At 45.9% G+C, this 20,540-nt stretch overlaps 1 protein-coding gene across 1 annotated transcript; it reads left to right on the forward strand.

Annotated features, from left to right (window-relative positions):
• Positions 1-1,207: 1,207 nt before the first annotated feature.
• OTP (orthopedia homeobox) lies at positions 1,208-7,068 on the forward strand (the record flags this gene model as incomplete). Its single annotated transcript, XM_084225631.1, has 3 exons — positions 1,208-1,244; positions 2,182-2,591; positions 6,538-7,068. 3 exons carry the CDS (start codon positions 1,208-1,210, stop codon positions 7,066-7,068), a joined length of 978 nt encoding a protein of 325 aa, XP_084081757.1.
• Positions 7,069-20,540: the final 13,472 nt, after the last annotated feature.

Genomic DNA, 20,540 nt, shown 5'->3' on the forward strand with positions numbered 1-20,540 from the left:
ATACTGATTTTACTCTAATAATCGTAATAAAAGCTTATAGATTTGGCACTAATTACATAAATGCCTAATGATCTTGAAAATTACTCTGGTTAGAAATATATTACTAATCTAAACTTTGTTGTTGGCTGGCTTTGAAAAATCAGAACATTAGAAATGGTTCGCTTCACTTCTGCAAAGCACTTTAAATTGTTCAAGTAGTTTAATATATTCAAGAGGAAAATAAAAAGCATTTAACTTTATTTACTGCTTTAAGTTGAGTTTGTAGGCTAGCCGAACTTGGAAACTTTCCGAAAAATAGGGCTTACGGGCGTTCGAATCCCGGGCAGGGAGGAAGAGCTCCCCGGGCGGCCGGGACGCATGGTGCTGGGCTCCCTTGCCCCGCGTTGCGCTCTGCCTCGGCACCGAGCCGGGCCGGGCCGAGGTGGCGGGCAGCCCCGGGGGCTAGGCGAGCCTGTGCAGCACGGCCCGCTGCGGGAAGTCGGGCAAGTTTCTCTTTCCTCGACGCCCCACAGCCGTCGGGGCTTGTGTTGGGTGAAAGCCTGGCTGCAGTTTCCCCTGCCGCTCCCGCTCCCGGTTCCCCGGGGCCGCCGGCCAGCGGGGCCGGCGCTGCCCGACCCGCGCCGCACGTCTGCCCCGCTCGCAGCCCTCGGTGGGCTCTGAGCCTGCGAGACCCTCGGGAGAGTGATCGGTGAGGGGGTCCGCTCCGAGGAGGCATTAAAACAATAAAAACCGGTAAATCAGGGGCGACCCGGAGCGGACGAGTGTGGCAAATGTGCATTTGGAAGAGAAGGAGAGAAGGAGAAGGCGGGTGGCCAAGGCGAGCGGAGCAGGGTAAGGGAGCGCGGGCGCGGTGCGGGCCGGGCCGGGCCGGGCCGGGGCGGCGGGAGGCCTGGGCGGCGGCAGCGGGCGGGCGGCGGGCGGGCGGAGCGGGGCGCTCCGGGCGCTGACATTTGCAGGCTGCCCTCCTGATTGGTCCCCGCGCCGAGCTGCTCACGGGTTCATTGAAGTGTTAAGCACCTCCCCGTCTCTCTAAAGGACATTATAATGCAAGAGACCCCCTTTTTAACCACACACCGAATTTTCTTTCATTTAGACGATCTATATATATATATCTATATATATATATCTCATATCTTATATCTATTTTAAATAACTTAAGGCCGCTAAAATTTGGGGGGGAACAGCCTTCGCCCTGGAGCGGTGCGCGATGCTGTCTCACGCCGACCTCCTGGACGCCCGTCTCGGTGAGTTTCCCCCGGCACCCCCCCGCCCTACGGCGGCTGCACCGGCTGCGGCGGCGAGCGGGGAGGAAGCCGGGGCAGGAAATTGACAATTTGTTCCTTATTTTACCTTAATGCGTTCTAAATGGGCTAATTCCTTTAAAAGTAATTGTACTGTATTAAAGTTTAATTTGATTTAACATAAAAAAGAAGAGAGTGAGACCTACGGTGTATGCAGATCTGCAGCGAGTTGTGGATCATTTAATTTTTCTCTCCCCAGTTTTTATATACATACCTACACATTATTATTATGATGATTATTATTTTAGGACAGATGAGCTCGATGGTGTTTATGGAGTTCTGTGTGGCCTTTTCTTGCTCACCGGTTTGCTTTTCTCCTGCATTTTCCTTAAAAAAAAAGAAAAAAAAAGGGGAGAAATATCTGTATCTATCTGTTTATGGTTATTCATGAGTTTGTTTAGAGAAGCGGAAGGAGGAGAGGGGGAAGATCGGCCAGAATGACCGAGGTCCCCGCGCATCTGGCGGGGAGGTAACGCTCCCGGCAACAGGGCGGCTCGAGCCTTATTTCTTTCTCTCCGTCTCTTTCTCTTACCAGCTCCGCTGGAAAACCCAAGTTGAACCCGTGAAAACTTGCTCTCCTCCTCTTCCCTTCCCTTGGTCTTGCAAGGGAAGGCCGGGCAGGGAACTGGTTATTTCAGCAGGAAGAGAAGCTGCTCGATGTAAAGTTTTCTCCCCTCCGCCCGGGTCGCGCCGGGCCAGGGTGTCTGCGTGTCGTGGAGCCGAGCAGGGCTGCGGGTCTGGCGGGCGGCCGGCCGGGGACGGCGCGGGGGAGGCGGTGGCGGTGCTTGGATGTCTCTCTCCAGTTCAGTGCACTGGAGAGGGGCTCTGATGGATCTACGCTCGGCTGCAGCCGACTGACTGCCGCTCTTTGCTTCCGCAGGGATGAAAGACGCGGCCGAGCTGCTGGGACACCGGGAGGCGGTCAAGTGTCGGCTGGGCGTCGGGGGCTCGGATCCGGGGGGACACCCGGGAGACATGGCTCCCAACTCGGACACGGTGGAAGGGACCACCCTGCTGCCGGGAGAGGACATCACCACGGTGGGATCCAACCCCAGCTCCCTAGCCGTCAGCGCCAAAGACCCTGACAAGCAGCAAGGCCAGCAGGGCGGCCAGAACTCCAGCCAGGCCGGGCAGCAGCAGGGTCAGCAGAAGCAGAAGCGGCACCGCACTCGCTTCACGCCGGCGCAGCTCAACGAGCTGGAGAGGAGCTTCGCCAAGACTCACTACCCGGACATCTTCATGCGGGAGGAGCTGGCCCTGCGCATCGGTCTCACCGAGTCCCGGGTGCAGGTATGAAAAGCCGCCCCCGCGCAGTGCCTGTCGGCCCTTCCCCAGCCGCACCGACGGCTGCACAGCCGGCCGGCGGCGAGGCAGAACGGGGAGGGGGGTGGGTGCCCAAACCTCCGCCCGAAGGCAGGGTAAATAACCCACCCCCGAAAGCAACAGTTTGGTCAGAAAGCCTTGAAATCAGACATACGTCGCTCCCCTTTCCGCAAAAGTGTCACCTTGGGGTGTCCCCTTTTCCTCTATCCTACCCACGTGCAGCGCGGTGGTCCCGAGCGGGGCGTGCGCTGACTTTCCCTCAGCTCCACGGCCCGACCCGTGGCTGGAAGGAGTCCGGGAAGGGACAGCCCGAGAAGAACGGTCTCAGTCCTCCCAATAGCCTGGCGCTTAGAGTCGAGCCGAACCTCGGGAGCCGGGAATGACTTATTTTCCACCGGAGCGGAGTCCGGTGGTGACCGCGGGGCCGCCGTCCAGGTAGCCGACGGCAGGGCCGCTGTCCAGGGTGCTGATGGCGACACGGCCGCGGCAGCGCCGGGAAGGGGCGTCCGCCAAAGCCACCGCCCTGAAAGCCAAGGTGGGGTGCGAGGGAAGGCATATCGGCTCGTAAAAAGGCATTTCGATAAAAGCCAGTTGTGTTTGGGCTCGGACTTTCCCCATACTGGCTTTTACAATGCCTGGGAACGGCGGGGGTAGTGAGTAAGTTCAACATCTAGGGTGCACTTTGTTCTCTAAAATACATACATACATATATATATATATATATATATATATATATATATATATATATATATATATATATATATATATATATATATATATATATGCGCACAGGACAGTAGGAAACTATTTAGGCAAATAAATGTAAACGAAATTTGGTAAAGGGGAAGAAGGTGCAAAGCGCTAGACGGATCAAACGCACCTTTTGGTGCATAAGGTTATTGTAGCCACTTTCTAGGCGAGTCCATCCCGAGGAATGAAAGGCTGCACAATAGAGGCACTTGTGGGATGCGCAGCCCGGCTGTACAGTGCACCGGGACTGCCGCTGCTGAAGCACTTCAGCGCAGTCACTGTTCAAAACCCCTATCGGCAAGCACAGCTAAAATCCTCAGCTAAATAAAGACACGTGAAGAGAAATCCCTAAATGAACGTTTTATGAAGGAAAACAGATTCCGTTCTTGAATGTGACAGAAAAAGCACGTCTGCTTTTAAAAAGTAAAACAATTTGACTCAGCCTACACAGAACTATAATTAGTTTAAATTAAAAAAGAAATTACATTCACAAATAAAATATAATTGGACAACTGACTGTATGAAAAAAAGAAAACGAGGTCTATTAAACTTTATTGGGTTTCCCAAAGGTTAATGATACCAATTTCAATATTAGGAGTGTGGTAAATGAAGTAAAATATAAAATGGAAATAGTTATTTTCTAACAGCACATCAAAGAAATTCGTAGAAAGAAAGACAAAGTGTTTTAATGGCCTTGGCATAATCTTAAACCAATGCTAATAGCTCGAGACTGCTGATAAAAACAGTTTAATAGAGTGTCAATTTAAATTTTTTTTTACAATAATGTTCCGTAATTTAAAAAGTAATCAGATCAACATAACCTTCTTAATTAACACTTCAAAATGATTAACATTATGTAATCTAAGGCAAAAAATATTTAATATATTTACTTCACAATCTGATGTATCACTGGTCCTTGATCAAATTTAAATTAAATAATAATTAGTTTATGTTCTTATACAAGTACTTTACAGTTTTCTTTATAGTTAACAGATAGCTTACACATTCCTTTCAGTACATGGGCTCCACACTGATTAAGGAATTCTCCAAATGCTTAATTTATAGCTGCTGTATATGTTTTTAAGGGTCTTAGATGCTAAGATAAATCACCACTTTCCTCATTTTAGATCTGTATTTAATGTATATGATACATTTAAATAATTATTAAACTGGCTGATGCTTAAACGGGAGTCCAATTCCACATCTGATATTGCTCTGCTTTTCAAGCTGCTGTAATAAAACCATTCTTTTTATAGCATGCCATTATTAGAAACCAATTTCAGAATTATTTATAACCTGGAATGGCTTATTAAGCAGCAATGCGAGAATCATGCAAATTACGCGATCAAATGCAATATAATAAGCATAATCATTAGTCTCTAGCACGGATTAATTAACTTTCAATATTTTATTTACATAAAAACTAAATCAGTGAAATAACTTCTGCACAGTCAGGCTTGCCTTCCAATATTTTATATGAACAAAAATAATGTGCTGTAATTCCATTGACCGTGTCCCCCACAATGGTCCCGTCACCTGCCACATCTTAATAGGGGACAAGCTGAGAGTATTTTCTAGTTTTCTAATGGAATGAGAAATTGCATTTTCTTCCTCTCCCAGCACTATTACAGTGTAATGAATTCGGCCCAGAGTTCACGGCTGGCTGATCGAAATGAACCTGAGATCTGAGCTTTAATACAGCTCTCCAGATTTCCTACCAAATCTTCACATTAATCATCCGCTGGATTCCAATGAGATCTTCATAAAGCTTTGGCTTCTTAAAAGAAAAAAAAAAAAAAGGAAAAAAATAATAAAAAGAGCATTAAAAAAAAAAGAAGAAAAACAAAAGTGATATTGTCTCCCTTTCTATCGCTTTCATTCTCTCTCACCCGTTTATAGCTGGGGAATTAAATGGGCTATATATTTTAAAATACATTTACAGTATGTCTATATTACTGTAACAGCAGATATCATCAAGGTAGGTTTTTAGATTCCAACCTCCATTAGATTCTCACTGTTGTATTAATAATTTTCAGGGGCTAGTTGCATTTTAAAAGGAGTTCAAAGTTGCCAAATGCTCATGGTTAATATATTTCTAGAGTTGTCATGTGTGCATTTTCAAAATCTCCCCCAGGTTTTCCTTGCATTTTAATCTGTCATGCACCAGTTTTCAACTGGAAACATTCACATTTTAAAAGCATATGCAGCGTAGCTATGAACTTAGGCGATCAGACCTGATGGAGATTCTTTACACCACCAGCAAACCATGAAACATAAAAAGATTTTGTAGCCGCAATTTGACTATTATCCCTAAAACATAATTGAACGCGAATTTTCGATTATTCATATAATATTTAGCTCCCTCACGGCCGTTCATTCCCGCTAATTGGCGTTCGCCTTTCTCAGTCCGCCTATGGAGCCTGAGAGGGTGGAATCCGGCAGGATGGGGCACTGCGCTCCCTCGGATTTCAGGTGGACGCGCTTTCTCCCGGCTTGCGACTGTCTCGGTTGCTTTCGGCCGCGGTGCGGTGAGACCCACCAAACCATCCTTGCCACGGTGCCACCACGAGCACCCACTCACCTAAACCACCTCTGGTTTTGTTGTTATAGGTTTGGTTTCGTTATGTTTTGTGGTTTTTTTTTAACACAAATGCGGGCGGTTTGGTGCGTGTGAGGGTTTCCTGGCCGGCCCCGGGCACGGGGCAAGGCGGGGCCGGGCTCTCCGCCCGCCGCGCTCCCGTGGCAGCTCGGGAGCGCGTCCCTGCAGGGCCCAGAGCCGTAGACTATTCGGGGTTTTTTGGTTTCGTGGTTTTCGTGGTTTGTTTTTTGGGGGGAGGTGTGTTTTTTTGGTTTTTTGTTGGTTTTTTGTTTTGGTTTGGTTTTTTTTTTTTTTATTTTTTCCTCCTCCGTGGGAAGGCCAGGCTCCTCTCCTGGAGTCTACTGCCCGGGACGGACAACTCGACCGCTTTCGTTATAAAAAGTTCCAGCGGTTTCGTCAACTGTGATGGGGACGCGCGTGGGGCTGCGGGTGTGAAGAGCTACTGTGGCCGGTGGGGGCGAGGCTGTAGCGGGCGGCGGGAGCCGGGGCGGGGGTCCCGCCGGGGCGCCGGGCTGCGGGGGGTGGTGGTGGCTAACGGAGCGTGTCGCTGCCCGCCGCCCGCAGGTCTGGTTCCAGAACCGCCGCGCCAAGTGGAAGAAGCGCAAGAAGACCACGAACGTGTTCCGCGCCCCGGGCACGCTGCTGCCGACGCCGGGGCTGCCGCAGTTCCCCTCGGCCGCCGCCGCCGCCGCCGCCGCCATGGGGGACAGCCTGTGCTCCTTCCACGCCAACGACACGCGCTGGGCCGCCGCCGCCATGCCCGGCGTGTCGCAGCTGCCGCTGCCGCCGGCGCTGGGACGGCAGCAAGCCATGGCGCAGTCCCTGTCCCAGTGCAGCCTGGCGGCCGGCCCGCCGCCCAACTCCATGGGCCTCTCCAACAGCCTGGCGGGCTCCAACGGCGCCGGGCTGCAGTCCCACCTCTACCAGCCCGCCTTCCCCGGCATGGTGCCCGCCTCCCTGCCCGGCCCCAGCAACGTGACGGGCTCTCCCCAGCTCTGCAGCTCCCCGGACAGCAGCGACGTGTGGCGGGGAACCAGCATCGCCTCCCTCCGCCGCAAAGCACTAGAGCACACAGTCTCCATGAGTTTCACCTAATGGCCGGCGCCTCGCCCCGCGCCACCCCCGCCCCCGCCGCCGCCTCGCCCCGCGCCCCCGCCTCGCCCCGCGCCCCCGCCTTCCCCCACCCGACTTACCAGGGAGTCGACTCAGGATCTGAAATCAGACACCAACAGACTGGTTTGTGGGCCGAGAAACACCCCCGACCCTCCCCAAGCCCCCTCTGCCCCCGCGCATCACCCGCGCACCCCTGTGCCCCGAGGTCCGCCCCGCCCGGCGGCGGGAGGACTCGCGGCCGCTCCGAGCCCGGCTCTGCCTCCCTCCGTCGCCACCACCCGGCTCTCCCGCCGTCCGCCCGTCCGGCTTTGGCTTTGCAAAGAAATGCATTTTTGTTTCTGTTTTAATAATTTTTATGGTTTATTTAGGAGCGGCGACCTGCCGCCGGCTCCTTCCGCTGCGAGGGCGCCGTCGGGGGACGGCCGGGCGGGTTCGCGAAAAGGCACGGAGAGACCCCAGAGAGAATCAAATCCATTTTGATTAAGCATTAATGAGCGACAGCGAATGTGATGGGGTAAAAAAGAAAAATTTAAAAGCTTCTTTTTGTAAAAAACAAAGGGGATAAAAGGGGGAAGAAAAAAGCGCGCAAGAGCGCTTCCCTTTTTCGGATCTTTGATTTCGTGACAGTTGAGTTGCCGATCCTCCCTACCTTTATTTACGCATTTATTTACGTTCCTGCTGCTATTGTCCCTCCGCAGCGCCGGCGGAGGCGCCGCCGCGCCCCCCGCCCCGCCTGGCCCGGCTCGGCCCGGCCCGGCTCGGCCCCGCGGCCCGCCCGCCTGCATGTGCCGGTCACCCCGCCGCAGGGCAGGGCCACTGGAGGAATGAACAAACGATGTGAAATAGGATGTTTTGTGTAGATAAAGCATTCTTGTTACATACTGGTCGATTCGTGATATGTTTTAACTTATTGTCTGTGCTTATTTATTGAATTTTGGGTTACTTAATAAATGTTTGAGCTAATATAAAACATATTACTTGACTTTTCCGGACACGTTTATATCAAGTTAATGTGAATGGATAAATAAAATCATTTTCAGTATGTGATATGGAGAATTATAGATTTTGATGTGGCGTGTGAGATATGAGAGGTGTCTTCAACTGCAGGCAAAAAAAAAAAATAGACAGGACTTCCTTCTGTGGTATTCACTGAGTCCTTTGTCACAAGTTTGGGGATAGTTTGCTTGCTTAACTTTGCATTGATGCCTTTCACTTGTCACAATTTTAATACTTCATGATTAATAAACTTTTGTTAATCTTTCTGTGTGGTTGACCTTTAAAGTGCGAGTAGCAAAAAGTTCTGTGGTGGACCAGGGCACGGCAAGGGATGAAGGAGAGTGGGTCAGCGGGAGGCTGGGGCAGGCAGGCAGTGGGGAGATGATCAGTTTTTTCAGGATGTGAAATGAGGGCACGCTGATGGCAAAGCAAGCCCCATAAAGAGAGAACTCTTGCTTTACTTCCATGTGAACTTTGATATGGTGGGAAAAAGAAATGCAGTACATTGTCAAGCATCATACAGCCAGGTTTGGGCTTCTTTTTTTCTTCTTCCCCCCTCGTCCTTGCCTTTTATGCAATACACTAAGATCTCTTCTCCTTGTACATCAATTACACACCTCTTAATTACACACCTGAGAGTGCGCGACTCCATAGGCACCCGCAGAAGGGTCCTTGCCTGCTCCAAAGTGCATATTACATATGCATATTTAATTTAAAAGAGAAATAAAAGCAGAATAAATTATTGGTGATCCAGACCACAAGTGAGTCCTCTGGGAGTCACCTGAAGAAAGAGTCCTACGCCCTCCTGCAGGAGCCTGCTCCTGCAGGTGTTGCAGCAATGCTGGATGCTCCACCTGAGGTAGTCTAGGATAAGCAAGACAGGTCCTATACCACAATCCATACCACAGTAGCACTTGGGAAGGAGACACAGCGTGTTCTGTCTCTCCTTCCAGCCCTGCCTCTAGTCCCTAGCCCAGCCTTGGGCAGAGCAGCAGCCCCTCCGTGCCCGGGCATGGCTCTGAGATTGGAGTCCGTGATCAGTTACAGAGATCTGCTCCATGATCTGCTTACGGAGCAGAGCTGCTTGGAGAACCTCCAGCTTCCCCATCCAGCTGGTGACTCTACATGGGCCAAGGGGACTAGCAGCCAGCTGGGATGTCCCTTGGTCTTCCCAGTTCCACTGTGTTCTCTTCCCCATATAGTGGCCTGCCAGGAGGGCGAAAGGTCTCCGCTTACATGCAGAAGAGTGCAAATCTCACTCTACTTCTTCCAAATGTATAGAAGGTTGTTTACAAGCACATAATTTTTACAGCTGCTTTATATTGCTATAAGCAAGACAGCTTTATGATGTAGGAATGTCGTAAAGTGTGATATGGAAGATCTTAAAAAAAGATGTGCTTTTTAATGGTGGAGAAAAATGCTCTTTCTGGCTGGGGGCAGGGGATTGAGACACAACCTGTAAGATCCAACTCTTGACACAGAACATCGCAGCTCTGTGAAAGGGGCCTTACAAAGGCCCTTCAGCTTAATGCTGGGTCTTAGAACATCCATCATTTCCTCCATATTCTATGCAACTGTAGTCCTGGTTATGACCGAAGCTTTTTGATCCTACACAACTTTGATACAAATTTGATTTGTTTCCATAGCAATAGATCTTTGTGTTCTGAGTCCTGGAGATTTTTGAAATTGTATGTACCCTTAGCATCTGCTGAAGCTTTGCAGCATAAAACATCTAAGCTGATGCTCTTATGTGTTTAACATGGGTGGAAGGAAGGAGACTGCAGGCTTCACTCACATATGCTACACGCTTTGTCTGAATTATTTTACTATAAAGTCTCAATCTTGCTGATGTTAAAAGCTAAAAATTAAACAGCACAAACCAGTTCTATCTAACAGCATGAACAGCTTTGCTTCATTCACATAAAGTGATCAAAATAAATCAGTGAATTCCATACAAATTGAGAAGGAATAGTTATGCTGAATAACAATTAGCCTATTACTGACTAAGGAGGTAACACCAGGCCCTGGGGCTGTTACAAGCTGGGCTTATTTGCTTATGTTAAGGTGCATTTTAGCCTTAAGCTGTTCCACCCAGTGTGTAAGTAGACTGAGATTTATGTTCTTATGTATGGATTCATTTCCACATCGGCACATGTTCATGTAATTCTACTTTCCTCTAAACACAACATCACCCCTAATGTCTAAGGAATATACATAAAGATAATGTCACTGAACCTTTCATTTGCTCTCTTGATGAAATGCTTTGACACTCTCTCTCTCCTCTCTTCCTCTGCTTAAATCCCCATGGAAGGCAGAATCTGCTCTTACCCATTGCTGGAGATTGCAATCACTGAGCAATTACTAATAAGGGAAGAAAGTTTGTGCAAGGCAAGGGATCAGGTAACATTGCAGCATGGATTGTATTATTGTACTAGCAGTAATGATCCCTGCTCTTAGAAATGAAAATGGTTTAATTTGTGTTGTGGTATTTAAATTTTCATTTTTCAGAATAAAAATCTCTGCACATGAAAATGTATCTTGCAGTAATGGAGGTATGGCAGTTAACCTGTCAGTTGAAAGTATGTAACCTTCCTTTTCTCCTTTTCATGACAAAGGTAATCTCATCTGAGGGCATTTATGTGAAGAAATAACAGCATGGCATGGTGAAACCACTGGCTCATTAATCCTGGCATCTACTTCCTGCAGGGCTTCTTGATTAGTTAGATTCATTCATCAGGTATTTCAGAGTTTTTGATTTCTCACCGCTGGTTAGGTTCACTGAGTTCAGGCTAAATTGAGCCAGAAGCAATGTTTATTAGTAATTTTGTAATACAGACTACTCTAATAATTCAGTACAAATATTTCATCTGAAATATATCCATTCACTCTAACACCTAATGCAGTTTGCAGCTGTGTTCAGAGAGAACGGAGAGAACACGGTGATTTGGCAGTATTTTCTAAATTATTAACATAAGAGCTAATAACAAAATCTTCTTAATTCCCAATGCTGGAATTAAGATTCCTTTCATCCTAAAGCAAGCTCTGACAGGGAGATGACCACCTCTTACCTGCTGTTAAGACTGAGCTCGGAGTGGTTGGTCTGGGAAGAGTGGCCTTTCAGCACAGACATGAAAAGGAGAACAAAGGAATTGTGTGTTATAAACACTGGAAAAATCCAAATTGCACAGAAGTGAATGGGAGAGGAATCCTCTGAAATTAGCAACCTGTAAAGTCACAGGTGTGTTTCTACTGTTTGATAGCTGAAATAGAGTTACTGCTTGGCCAGTAGAGACAAAGAAGCAAAGACCCTTATCTGGCAGCCTTTAAAGCCCTTACTGACCTGGCAGTGAATTCAGCAGATGCATGTGTGAACATTTGCAGGGTTGGTACTCAAAATTGCTCTGCCACTCAGCTTTCTCACAGTGAAAAACTTTATTTTCTGAAAGATATTTGAGGACCGCACATGAATCACATTCAAGTATCTGTCTGACCACATCTCATGCCACAGGAGCTCATCCAGCCATGGAGGAGGTAAGACCTGGGGCCTGAGAGTCCATTTGACTTTATGAATGCATGTGATATACCCAAAAAATTATTGGACAGCTGATAGCCATGTCTTAGCTCAGAGAGGCAGATGTAGAACCCACCAGCTCCTTTTAAGCATCATGGACCAGTCATTACCCATGCACTGATGTAACTGGGAAAGAAGAAAAAGGTGGTTGTGGTGGTGGAAGGGCACAGTAGGTACAACAGTTTAATTTTTCACCTGATCACAATATGAATAACAGCAAGAGTGAAAGGGGGTGGTCTTGCCTAGGATATGGCAGGGGATGCTGCTTGATTAACCAGTATATTTTTATTTAGGCTGTGCTTGAGGGACTTTATGAATAGCCATGTAAGGCCTTCTGTGAGATTCATTTCTACTCCTCAGAGAAAAACTGGTAGGAGGATGTCTCCCTTCCCACGATTCTCAAAGCACAGATGAGCCTGTCCTTGTCTTCCACCTAGGATGCTGTACAATGGCATGGGTGGGAGGTCGCCTCTCTTATTTGCCAATAAATTGTGACTGTTTCAGCTTCTCCCACAACTGTCTTTGGGGCTCAAGAGTGCTGCTGCACCTTTATGTTGCATCATTCATCAATGCTAATGCTTAAATAAATTTTTCAGAGCTCAAAATTATGCTTTTGGAGGTGTTGAAATCTGTCAGAGAAGAATCCCTCCCCAGGAGCAAGGAATCCAGAGGCATTTGTGCAGAATTTGCCTTTGGAGGTTATATAACCATTCTGCAGAGATCCTTACCCTCCTTCGAAGGTCGAGAGGGAAAATGCAGAATATGCTTAATACACTGTCTCTGAGGGTGACGTTCTCTCCTGACCCCCATAGACAGTTTGTGCCTTGGAGTATGAAGTTTGATTAGCCTTTTCTCTCAGCACTGGAAGCATCATGGTAGTGATCCAAAAAGTGCTTTGGGAAAAAACAAACTATGGACTTTCTTTCACTGACCTCCCGCTACAGTGAATTTCATAAGCTGACAATGCACCCTGTAAGGACACATTTCTTTTTTACTGGTTTCAATTTATTGCCCTTTAATATAATTTAAGTGGCAGCTATGATTCCCTGTGGCTCCTTTACAAGCTTTTAAGGTTTATTTTTTTGCTAACTTTTTAAAGAGCATTTCTAAATGGCTCCGAGCATACTCCCCTGGTTTTGGTGTCTAGTAATTAACAGGGAGCGCCAGTCCCTGTTTCAAGGCATAAACATTACATTATAATGAAATTCCTCTGTACTGGAAGGCTGTGATTTTGAGATTCCTGCCTTATACCAAAGTCCAGGCAAAACTTGATTTGTGTGTAACACAAAGATTCCCCTTGCCATAGAATCTGGAGGGTTTGGTTGTGCCACAGTCGCAGCCCACGTGAGTCAATGGAACCCTGGGAGAGTAGAAGGGACATGAAGAAGACATAGAGTGGTCCAGCTGTTTGCCATAGGTAAAGCCATTATGGGGTACTTTTCACTGGGTGCTTGAGAACAGAATGAACTCCGCTCAGGGAGTCCCTGGGAAGGAATAGGCTCTCATTCCAGTAACACCATCCAACTTACAGACTTGTGTGGCTAGGGAGATATCCACTGAATTCAGATTTATAAACAAGTCCAAGTGTAAAAAGGTATTTCAGCCTCTACCTGGCTACAAAATGTCACCAGAAATTAACCAGCTTTGCTCTTTCAACTGGAGAACAAAATGAAGAGTCTACAGAAGGTCAGACATATAAAAATGCATTGAATTGAAAAGGGAGGAATATTAAATTACAAAATAAAGAATTATACTTGGTACAGCTTGTGGCTATAATCTTTTTGTCTATTTCAAGCAGTAATTAACACCCACAACTGTATTCCTTGTAAGCTTGTGATCTTCAGGTCTTGGTAGCAAATAAATGACTCATACTTTATTCTTTAAATTTTAATTACTGTAAGAAATACATGAAGATAATTCCGCTATATTTTATATTATCACCACTTTGCCCTTTCTGCTTTAACTGCTCTGCAATTTTAAGCTCATGTTTGCTCAAACTGTGACTGGACCGATCCCTGCCAGTGTGGGGAATGCTGCCGGGCTCTGGGGAACCCTGTCTAGGGAGAGACAGCTACAATGGAGATGTTTTCTAAAGCATGCAGGACCCTGTGTTGTTAGCTAATTGCTCTGGCCTGTCTCCTTATCTCACACAGGAATCTGCTGTCTATGACCCACTCATCACGTGCTTTGTATCCTCACTTAAATCAGACCTTTCTCATTTCAGTCAAGGGTGATTCTTGTTCTGTCTACAATAAATTGCTCCAACAGTCATTCATTCCTCATCATGTCCTCTCTTGGCCTCTTCAGTAGGGTGTAAATCTATAGACTTCACCCATGGATTCTGTAGTCCATCCATTACATCCAAATCACTAGGTTAGCCTGTTGCTCATTGGTGCCTTCCATACTCATCTTCCATAGTGTTAAAACTCTGACAGCAGGTGGTTTCACCATTACCTACTAAATGGAAGTATCCAATGCTGCAGGTACTTGTTTGAAAAGCATCTAAGAGTTTTGATACCTAAGTATCCTCTTCAAAGTAATGTAGGTGGCCAAATTTAATCAGTTTTAATGTTCTTTTTTCACTAGTTTCTTATCAAACTTCTCAACTAGTTCATTACTTTCTTATTTATCAAATAATGTACTCCCTACTTGCTCTGTCTATAATCTATATGAATACACAAATCCTTGCTTTCTATTAACTGCAGCTGGCCACTTTTAGCCTTGCAGTTGTCCAGTCATTCCAGAGGTGCTTTTTCTACCAAGAACAAAAAGCCCCATCTGATGTTTAAATCTCATTTTGATCCTTATATTTTGCCTCAAGCTTCAGACTAAGATACCAATGCAAAGCACAGCACTGTAAGGGTTACTGTGTGAAAATGAACTCTGTGTCAGCCAGACCTACTACAGATCCAAAGCAGCTTATGACCCTCTGTGTGAAAGATTATCTACCTGCCTACTCCTGCTTTCACTGCTGCCTCTAGCTTTTTGACACATCACATACTCTTGTGACTACCTGTGTGAATCACTCCAGGTGAAAAGCAATTTGAAGCACCATTCCTGGCTATGCCTTTTGCCCTCAACTTCAGCTGTCATCATGGGTACCACTCAACTGGTGAACCTCCATGAAATGACTTTGATATATCTAGGTTACATCTAGGTCTTCTCATTCCCAAATTGGCAGAAAAAATTCATACCATATGGCACTTGACTCATCAGCAAATTGTTTAGTTGCAAAAACCTTCCTCCTTCAACTTACTCAAGGCAATTTTAATTGGTCCTGCCTCGTATCAGACTCTGTGCAGCAGTGGAAAATCCCAAAGATGTCCTGTTTGCCTCAGCACATTCTCTGGAGGCTCCCAGAGAAGCAGTTTGGCTGGCAAAGGCAGTTGGAATCCCACCTGCACTCTAGCTGAGACATGCTGGCCAGAGTAGCTGTGCATGGGGCCAGGCCATTACTTCTCAGATTCTGGGAGACTAACATGGTCAGGGAGTGCCTCCATGGGATGCCTCTGGTTGTTTCTGAGCCTGCCCTGCCATGTGCAAGAAAGAAACACATGAAATTTTCTCTCTGTTTGCACTCCTATGGAGTAATATCCACAATGCAACGCGCTGCATTTAAGCACAGACAGTTGACATATTGCTTTGGCTATTCTGCTCTACAACATTATCCTACAGAACAAGTGGCTCTCACCTACCATGGCTTTACCAAGGGTTATAGGGGCACTCCTACATCTGTTAAAGGTGAGTTTGCCTTTGCAAAAATTCACAGTTTATTTGGTGCCTGCATCAATACAGTTGGGGTTGGTTTTTGAGGCAGTGGTTGCAAACTGGTGTAATTGGTGTACAGGCTCTCTGAATATTAGATTCTCAGAGAATATTAGATTCTCAGAAAATCAGAATACCAGATTTTTACATGAGTCATTGGACCCTGGAAACATGTAGAAAATCCTCCGATACTCTTAAGTTCATTTGTATGAGCTGAATTTAGACTGCAGCTTATAGAATTTTGGGTAGAGGACTACAGGCATAAGAGGTGGGCAACAACTTTCACAGCAGGGTGAGGAGAACCCATTCCTCACACTTGCCTAAATGGGGGCCCAGGCTGCAGCAACCTCACTGACTTCAATTTAGGTAGCACAGCACATTCAAAAGTCCTAAATTTCAGCAGCATCCATGCACTCACTCAGGGTGTATATCTGAGGACTCTAAGGAGTGACAAAGATAAGCCAGTAGGAAAAAACCCACCAACTTTATGATGAATATAGCTTTTCTGTAGGCAGCTGGGTGTTACTCAAGCACTGCTGAAGGACTTTGTCTTGCCTATTGGGTAGCTGTGTCAGGGTTTGGAGTCCAAAATGCAATCCCCTGACATGATTCACTGGCCTGGAGTTGTATTTGGCGAGTAATAGTATCAATTACAGAATCCTAGTATGGTTTATTTACTGGTCGTATTAGCATGTGAGCTGATTCACATTGCCACAGAAAACCCTTGCTTGCATATGAATGTTATTACGCTATCAACTGCTTCTGATATCTCACAGATTTTTTTTTTTTCTATTTTCTCCCTCCTAATCTATTTTTTTTAGGCCAACAACCCTGCTTCAATGCCAGCATCTGCCTTTCTAATAATGTAACTATTTACTGCATCATTGTGCTCTACTCTCATTTCATGTTGTCACACTCTCCATGACAATATTTGAAAATTGTCAAAACCCTCAGTGAGAAATTTGTACCAGAGGGAAAATGAGATACACAAGTGGTGCAGCCAGGTTATCATGAAAAGGCACGGAGGCTGTCGTCACGCCATGCCTCTCTTGTGTGACCTCCTTCTGGACTCAGGCTGAGACACTCACACTGCCTCTGCTGGAAAAACTGATGCTTAGTTTATTTTTTGTGTGCTTTCACTATAAATGCTCTGAGTCCCTCTGGACAGCTCTGTGTTCTGTTTGCATCAACATTCTTTGTGTTCTTCAGTCAACAAAGTTCACTACCTTCTCCAGCAACAAACGCCTATGCAGCAATCAGTGAATTATTATTAAAACAGGAATTGCATGTATTGAGTTATATCTTCAGGACTGAGTGAGCCTAACTTAGGCTAAGAGTCATTAACTGAAGCAAATGTGCAGTTTAAAGGAGGAGCAAAAATAACTGAGTGAATATGCTTGTTATCAGCAGGCATCGAATGTTTTCCTGAGCTCAGTCCTTAAGCAACTACCTATATCTGTCACTGTGGCCCTCAGGAAAAAAGAGATCCCTGGGTTTTCCATGCCTCGTCAAAGCCCTCCCACTGCGTGCATCTGCAGACTGTGGCAGCCCACTAAAGTGGGCTCACAGCAGGGAAAAGAAGGTGCTTTAGGAAAAATCATAATTTTGGGAAAGAAAGTGTTTGGGACAGGGTGGCTACAAACAAGTTTGTCTGTAGTATGTTGGGCTCTATTTTCATACTGTTTTTCAACTGCCATCACACATGCCCCGGAACTCGGCCCGTGCAGTTACCTGTGAGCCAGGCGGTGACTGTCCAGCTGCTCAGCTGTCCCAGCACAGAGGGACGTGCCTGGCGCCTAATCCACACGCCCTGCCTCCCCCAGTGGCAGCATGTATCTCCATCTCCATGAGCAATGGAGGCACTGGTGTTATCCCAGCCCATTTACACTCCAGGGATCAGAAACACTCCTCTTCAGGTGTTACACCAGAGTCCTTCACTGCACAGGAGGGGATTAACAAGCTGCTGCAGAAGATGCTCCCACAGAAGGATGCAGCTCAACCATTGCCAGCCTGGCTGACTCTTGATAGTGTCTGTTTCTCTGGTTAGCTTGTTTGTAGCAATGTGCAATCCATTTTTCATTAGGTAATGTGCTGGTAGTGCATGGACAACTCTTCTGTAGCTGGCGGAACAAGAAGTCTCCCAATCAAGATATCCAGAGGTCTGCTTTGTAACCAAACAGTTTAAGAGTGACCCAGACAGAATGTTCCTCAGCTCTCCTACAAGCTTCTGAGTAAAACAAGGTCGTTTATTTCTGGAATGAACATTGAAAGGAATTAGGGCTATCTGTTCTCTTTTTTCTTTTTTCTTTTTTTTTTTTTAAGAAGCATTTGTAGCAGTATACATTTAGAGTCTGTTCTTAATAAAGAAGCTAAATACAAAAGAGTACTTAAAAACCAAAACATCGCTTTATACTTACAAGGCACAGAACTGCAGGATGTCTGCATATCTTACTCCATATAATAAGCATGATATTGAGTCATGCTTTATTTCCTGTGGTTTGAAAACCCACCTGTGGGTGCCCTATACATAACGTGGTTGTTCTTCCCCATGGTGGTAATGTAAACATATACTATTAAAAAGAGCGCATACTTACAAATCCAAACAGAAATACACATTGAGTTACCATAATTTTCAGTCAAAACAATTATCAGAATGTTTTTTGAATAAAGCTGGTTCTATTTTCCCAGTTTTGTTTGGCTAGTCCAATGAGGCTACAAAATACCACCAAGTATAAAGAAAGTGAAGTCAAAAAGCCTTTTTTCAGCTCAGCTGTACTGAATGGCAATTATACATTCTGAACAATCATACAACTTCTTTAATCAAATGAGGTAATATGAAATTGGCTAGATTTTCCTCAATACTTTCAACTTCAGTGAAAAATACAATAATTAAACTCTCGGTACAATGACTTTCAAACCTCTGTGCACTCTCAGCCCCCTCTCTTTTTCCCTTTCTTTCCTTTCATAAGGATAATAAATCCTTATGAAAGCTGCCACCACGACTGAGACAGGTTGTGAAATTGTTTAATAATGTTGACTCAAGCAGTGACATCATTTGGAGACTCTTGCTTTTCTTGCAACATCTTTAAAGACAACTGGGAGCTGGTGGATGTCAGACACAGCCCCCTGCAGTAGGAGGGAAGGTGGTTGATGCAAGGGGAACTCTATTTCCCCCATGGGGATTGAGGTGAGCCAACTTCAGGGGAGGAAACCCCACCATTGTCCTCTTTGTCCTGACCTGGTGATCTTGCAAGCCCTTCTTTGAAACGCTTCTCTTGGGAGAGGGTCCAAAAGTTAATGCCTCATATTTTGAAGGCCAGGGAGGGTGCCTAAACAACTTTTGTCACCCCAAGCAAAACATTTTAATGTGCCTGGGGAATAAAAACCCCCAGCTGAAAAGCAAACCCCACAGAGTTGGTTGCTTTCCTCATTCTGGAAGATCCTGCTGCATCAGGTCCTGGCCACTTTCTGAACATGTGTGGGTTTGGCAGTCAGATTCCAGGAACACCTGCTTTACAAAACTGATAATTTCATCAGGGAAACACGAATCTATTATAAGAAGAAGAAAAAGAACATGACTGTGAAGTTTCTTCCTACTGTCAAACCTTATAATCTGCCAATAACATTGGCCTAATCCCACTGAAAATTATCAGGCACTATACTGGGGAAAAGGTCACTTTTGCTGTTGCCTGTATGGGAGGTGTTGTCAATTGGAGCACCCTGGCTCTGTGGTGAGACAACCACGCCATATTTCGAAAGGCTGTTCAACCCCCAGAAAATGTTGTAAAATAATAACAAACTTCCCAAACATGTTGCAGTTTTTAAATTATATGCATAAGAAACTTGAACATTATGTGTTTGAATGGATGCAAAATGTCTGTCTTTCAAAAGCGAGGCTGCAATTCTAAGGATGCCATGGAAAGAAAAAAAAATTACTAGCTCTAGTAACAGATGTGAAATTACATTAGATAAATATAATCATTAGTTTCAGTCTCACCCTGGTTAATTTGTTTGTGGAAATGTGCAACCCATTATTCATTAGGTAATTTTTCACACATTGATTAGAAAGCCATGTCGAATTGTGACCCCGCACATTGGGGTTTGCCTATCTTGCAGTGAACTATATTGCTTACAATAGTGGAAATGGGGGACAAAATGTTTATCTCAGGCTGATTTTGTGCCAATAAGTAAAGTAAATCAATAGCCAGTGAAGTGTGAACGACATTTCTCTGCTGTATAATATGGTTTTGGGGGCAATTTGACATGCTACAAGGGGAAACAAGGGTCTTGAACAGAAAGGTAATAAAAGCAAATCATGCTGGTAACTGTTACTGAAGTCTTGTGTTTTTCTCTACTTGGGCAGCTTTAAGATGAGAAAAATAATGCATGTAGCAGTCCAAAACCACTGAGACACTCCCCAGATTTGTGAACATTGGAGATCAAATCCAGATGTGGTTGAGAGAGGCTCAGGTCTCTGGAATGGATTCTGACTCTGTGTTTAGGCAGGCCCCTGGGCTGTGCTGGCAGTGCCGTCGCCTCCCCGACAACACTTGCCTCTGCTGACATCCTTCTTCTGGCAGCTTCCTGTCTAGAGGGTTAAATTCTGAGGCTGTAAATAGTTTTGCATCAAATCACAGAAGCAGGTATTCCCACATTCCCATGGGACCACTGCAGCATGTATGCAGCTTATTTTCAGTGGCATTTGCTGCTAGTGCAAACCAGCAGAGCTTCATCAGCTTCAGTTCATCTGTTTGCACAGCAAACAAGGTGAACAGCAGACCCTTCCGTACTGTAAACTTTGGTGTTTTGCCATTGTGAATTGCAGATAAGTTAAAGAAAGGAAGAAGGGAGAGTGACACGTTTATGGTTGATGCTATCAGGTCTGTCTTTTATATCCCTGCACAATTTATTCTTCCCAGGAGACAGTTTGGGCAACATAGGTACATGATCAGCACGATCAGTGATTTTTCACAAGCACTCATTGTGGGATACTTTGTTTCATCCCCACTGCTTCTTGAGGCAGCCAAAAGTTAATGGGAGTAAACTTTTTTAAATGTGTTGGTATTTCTGTTGCATGCCCTGTACAGACCATCGTGGCATTTGCAGCGGCGTAAGGTAAAAT

Source organism: Fringilla coelebs, assembly GCF_963513975.1.
Source record: "Fringilla coelebs genome assembly, chromosome: Z".
Taxonomy (NCBI): Eukaryota; Metazoa; Chordata; class Aves; order Passeriformes; family Fringillidae; genus Fringilla; species Fringilla coelebs.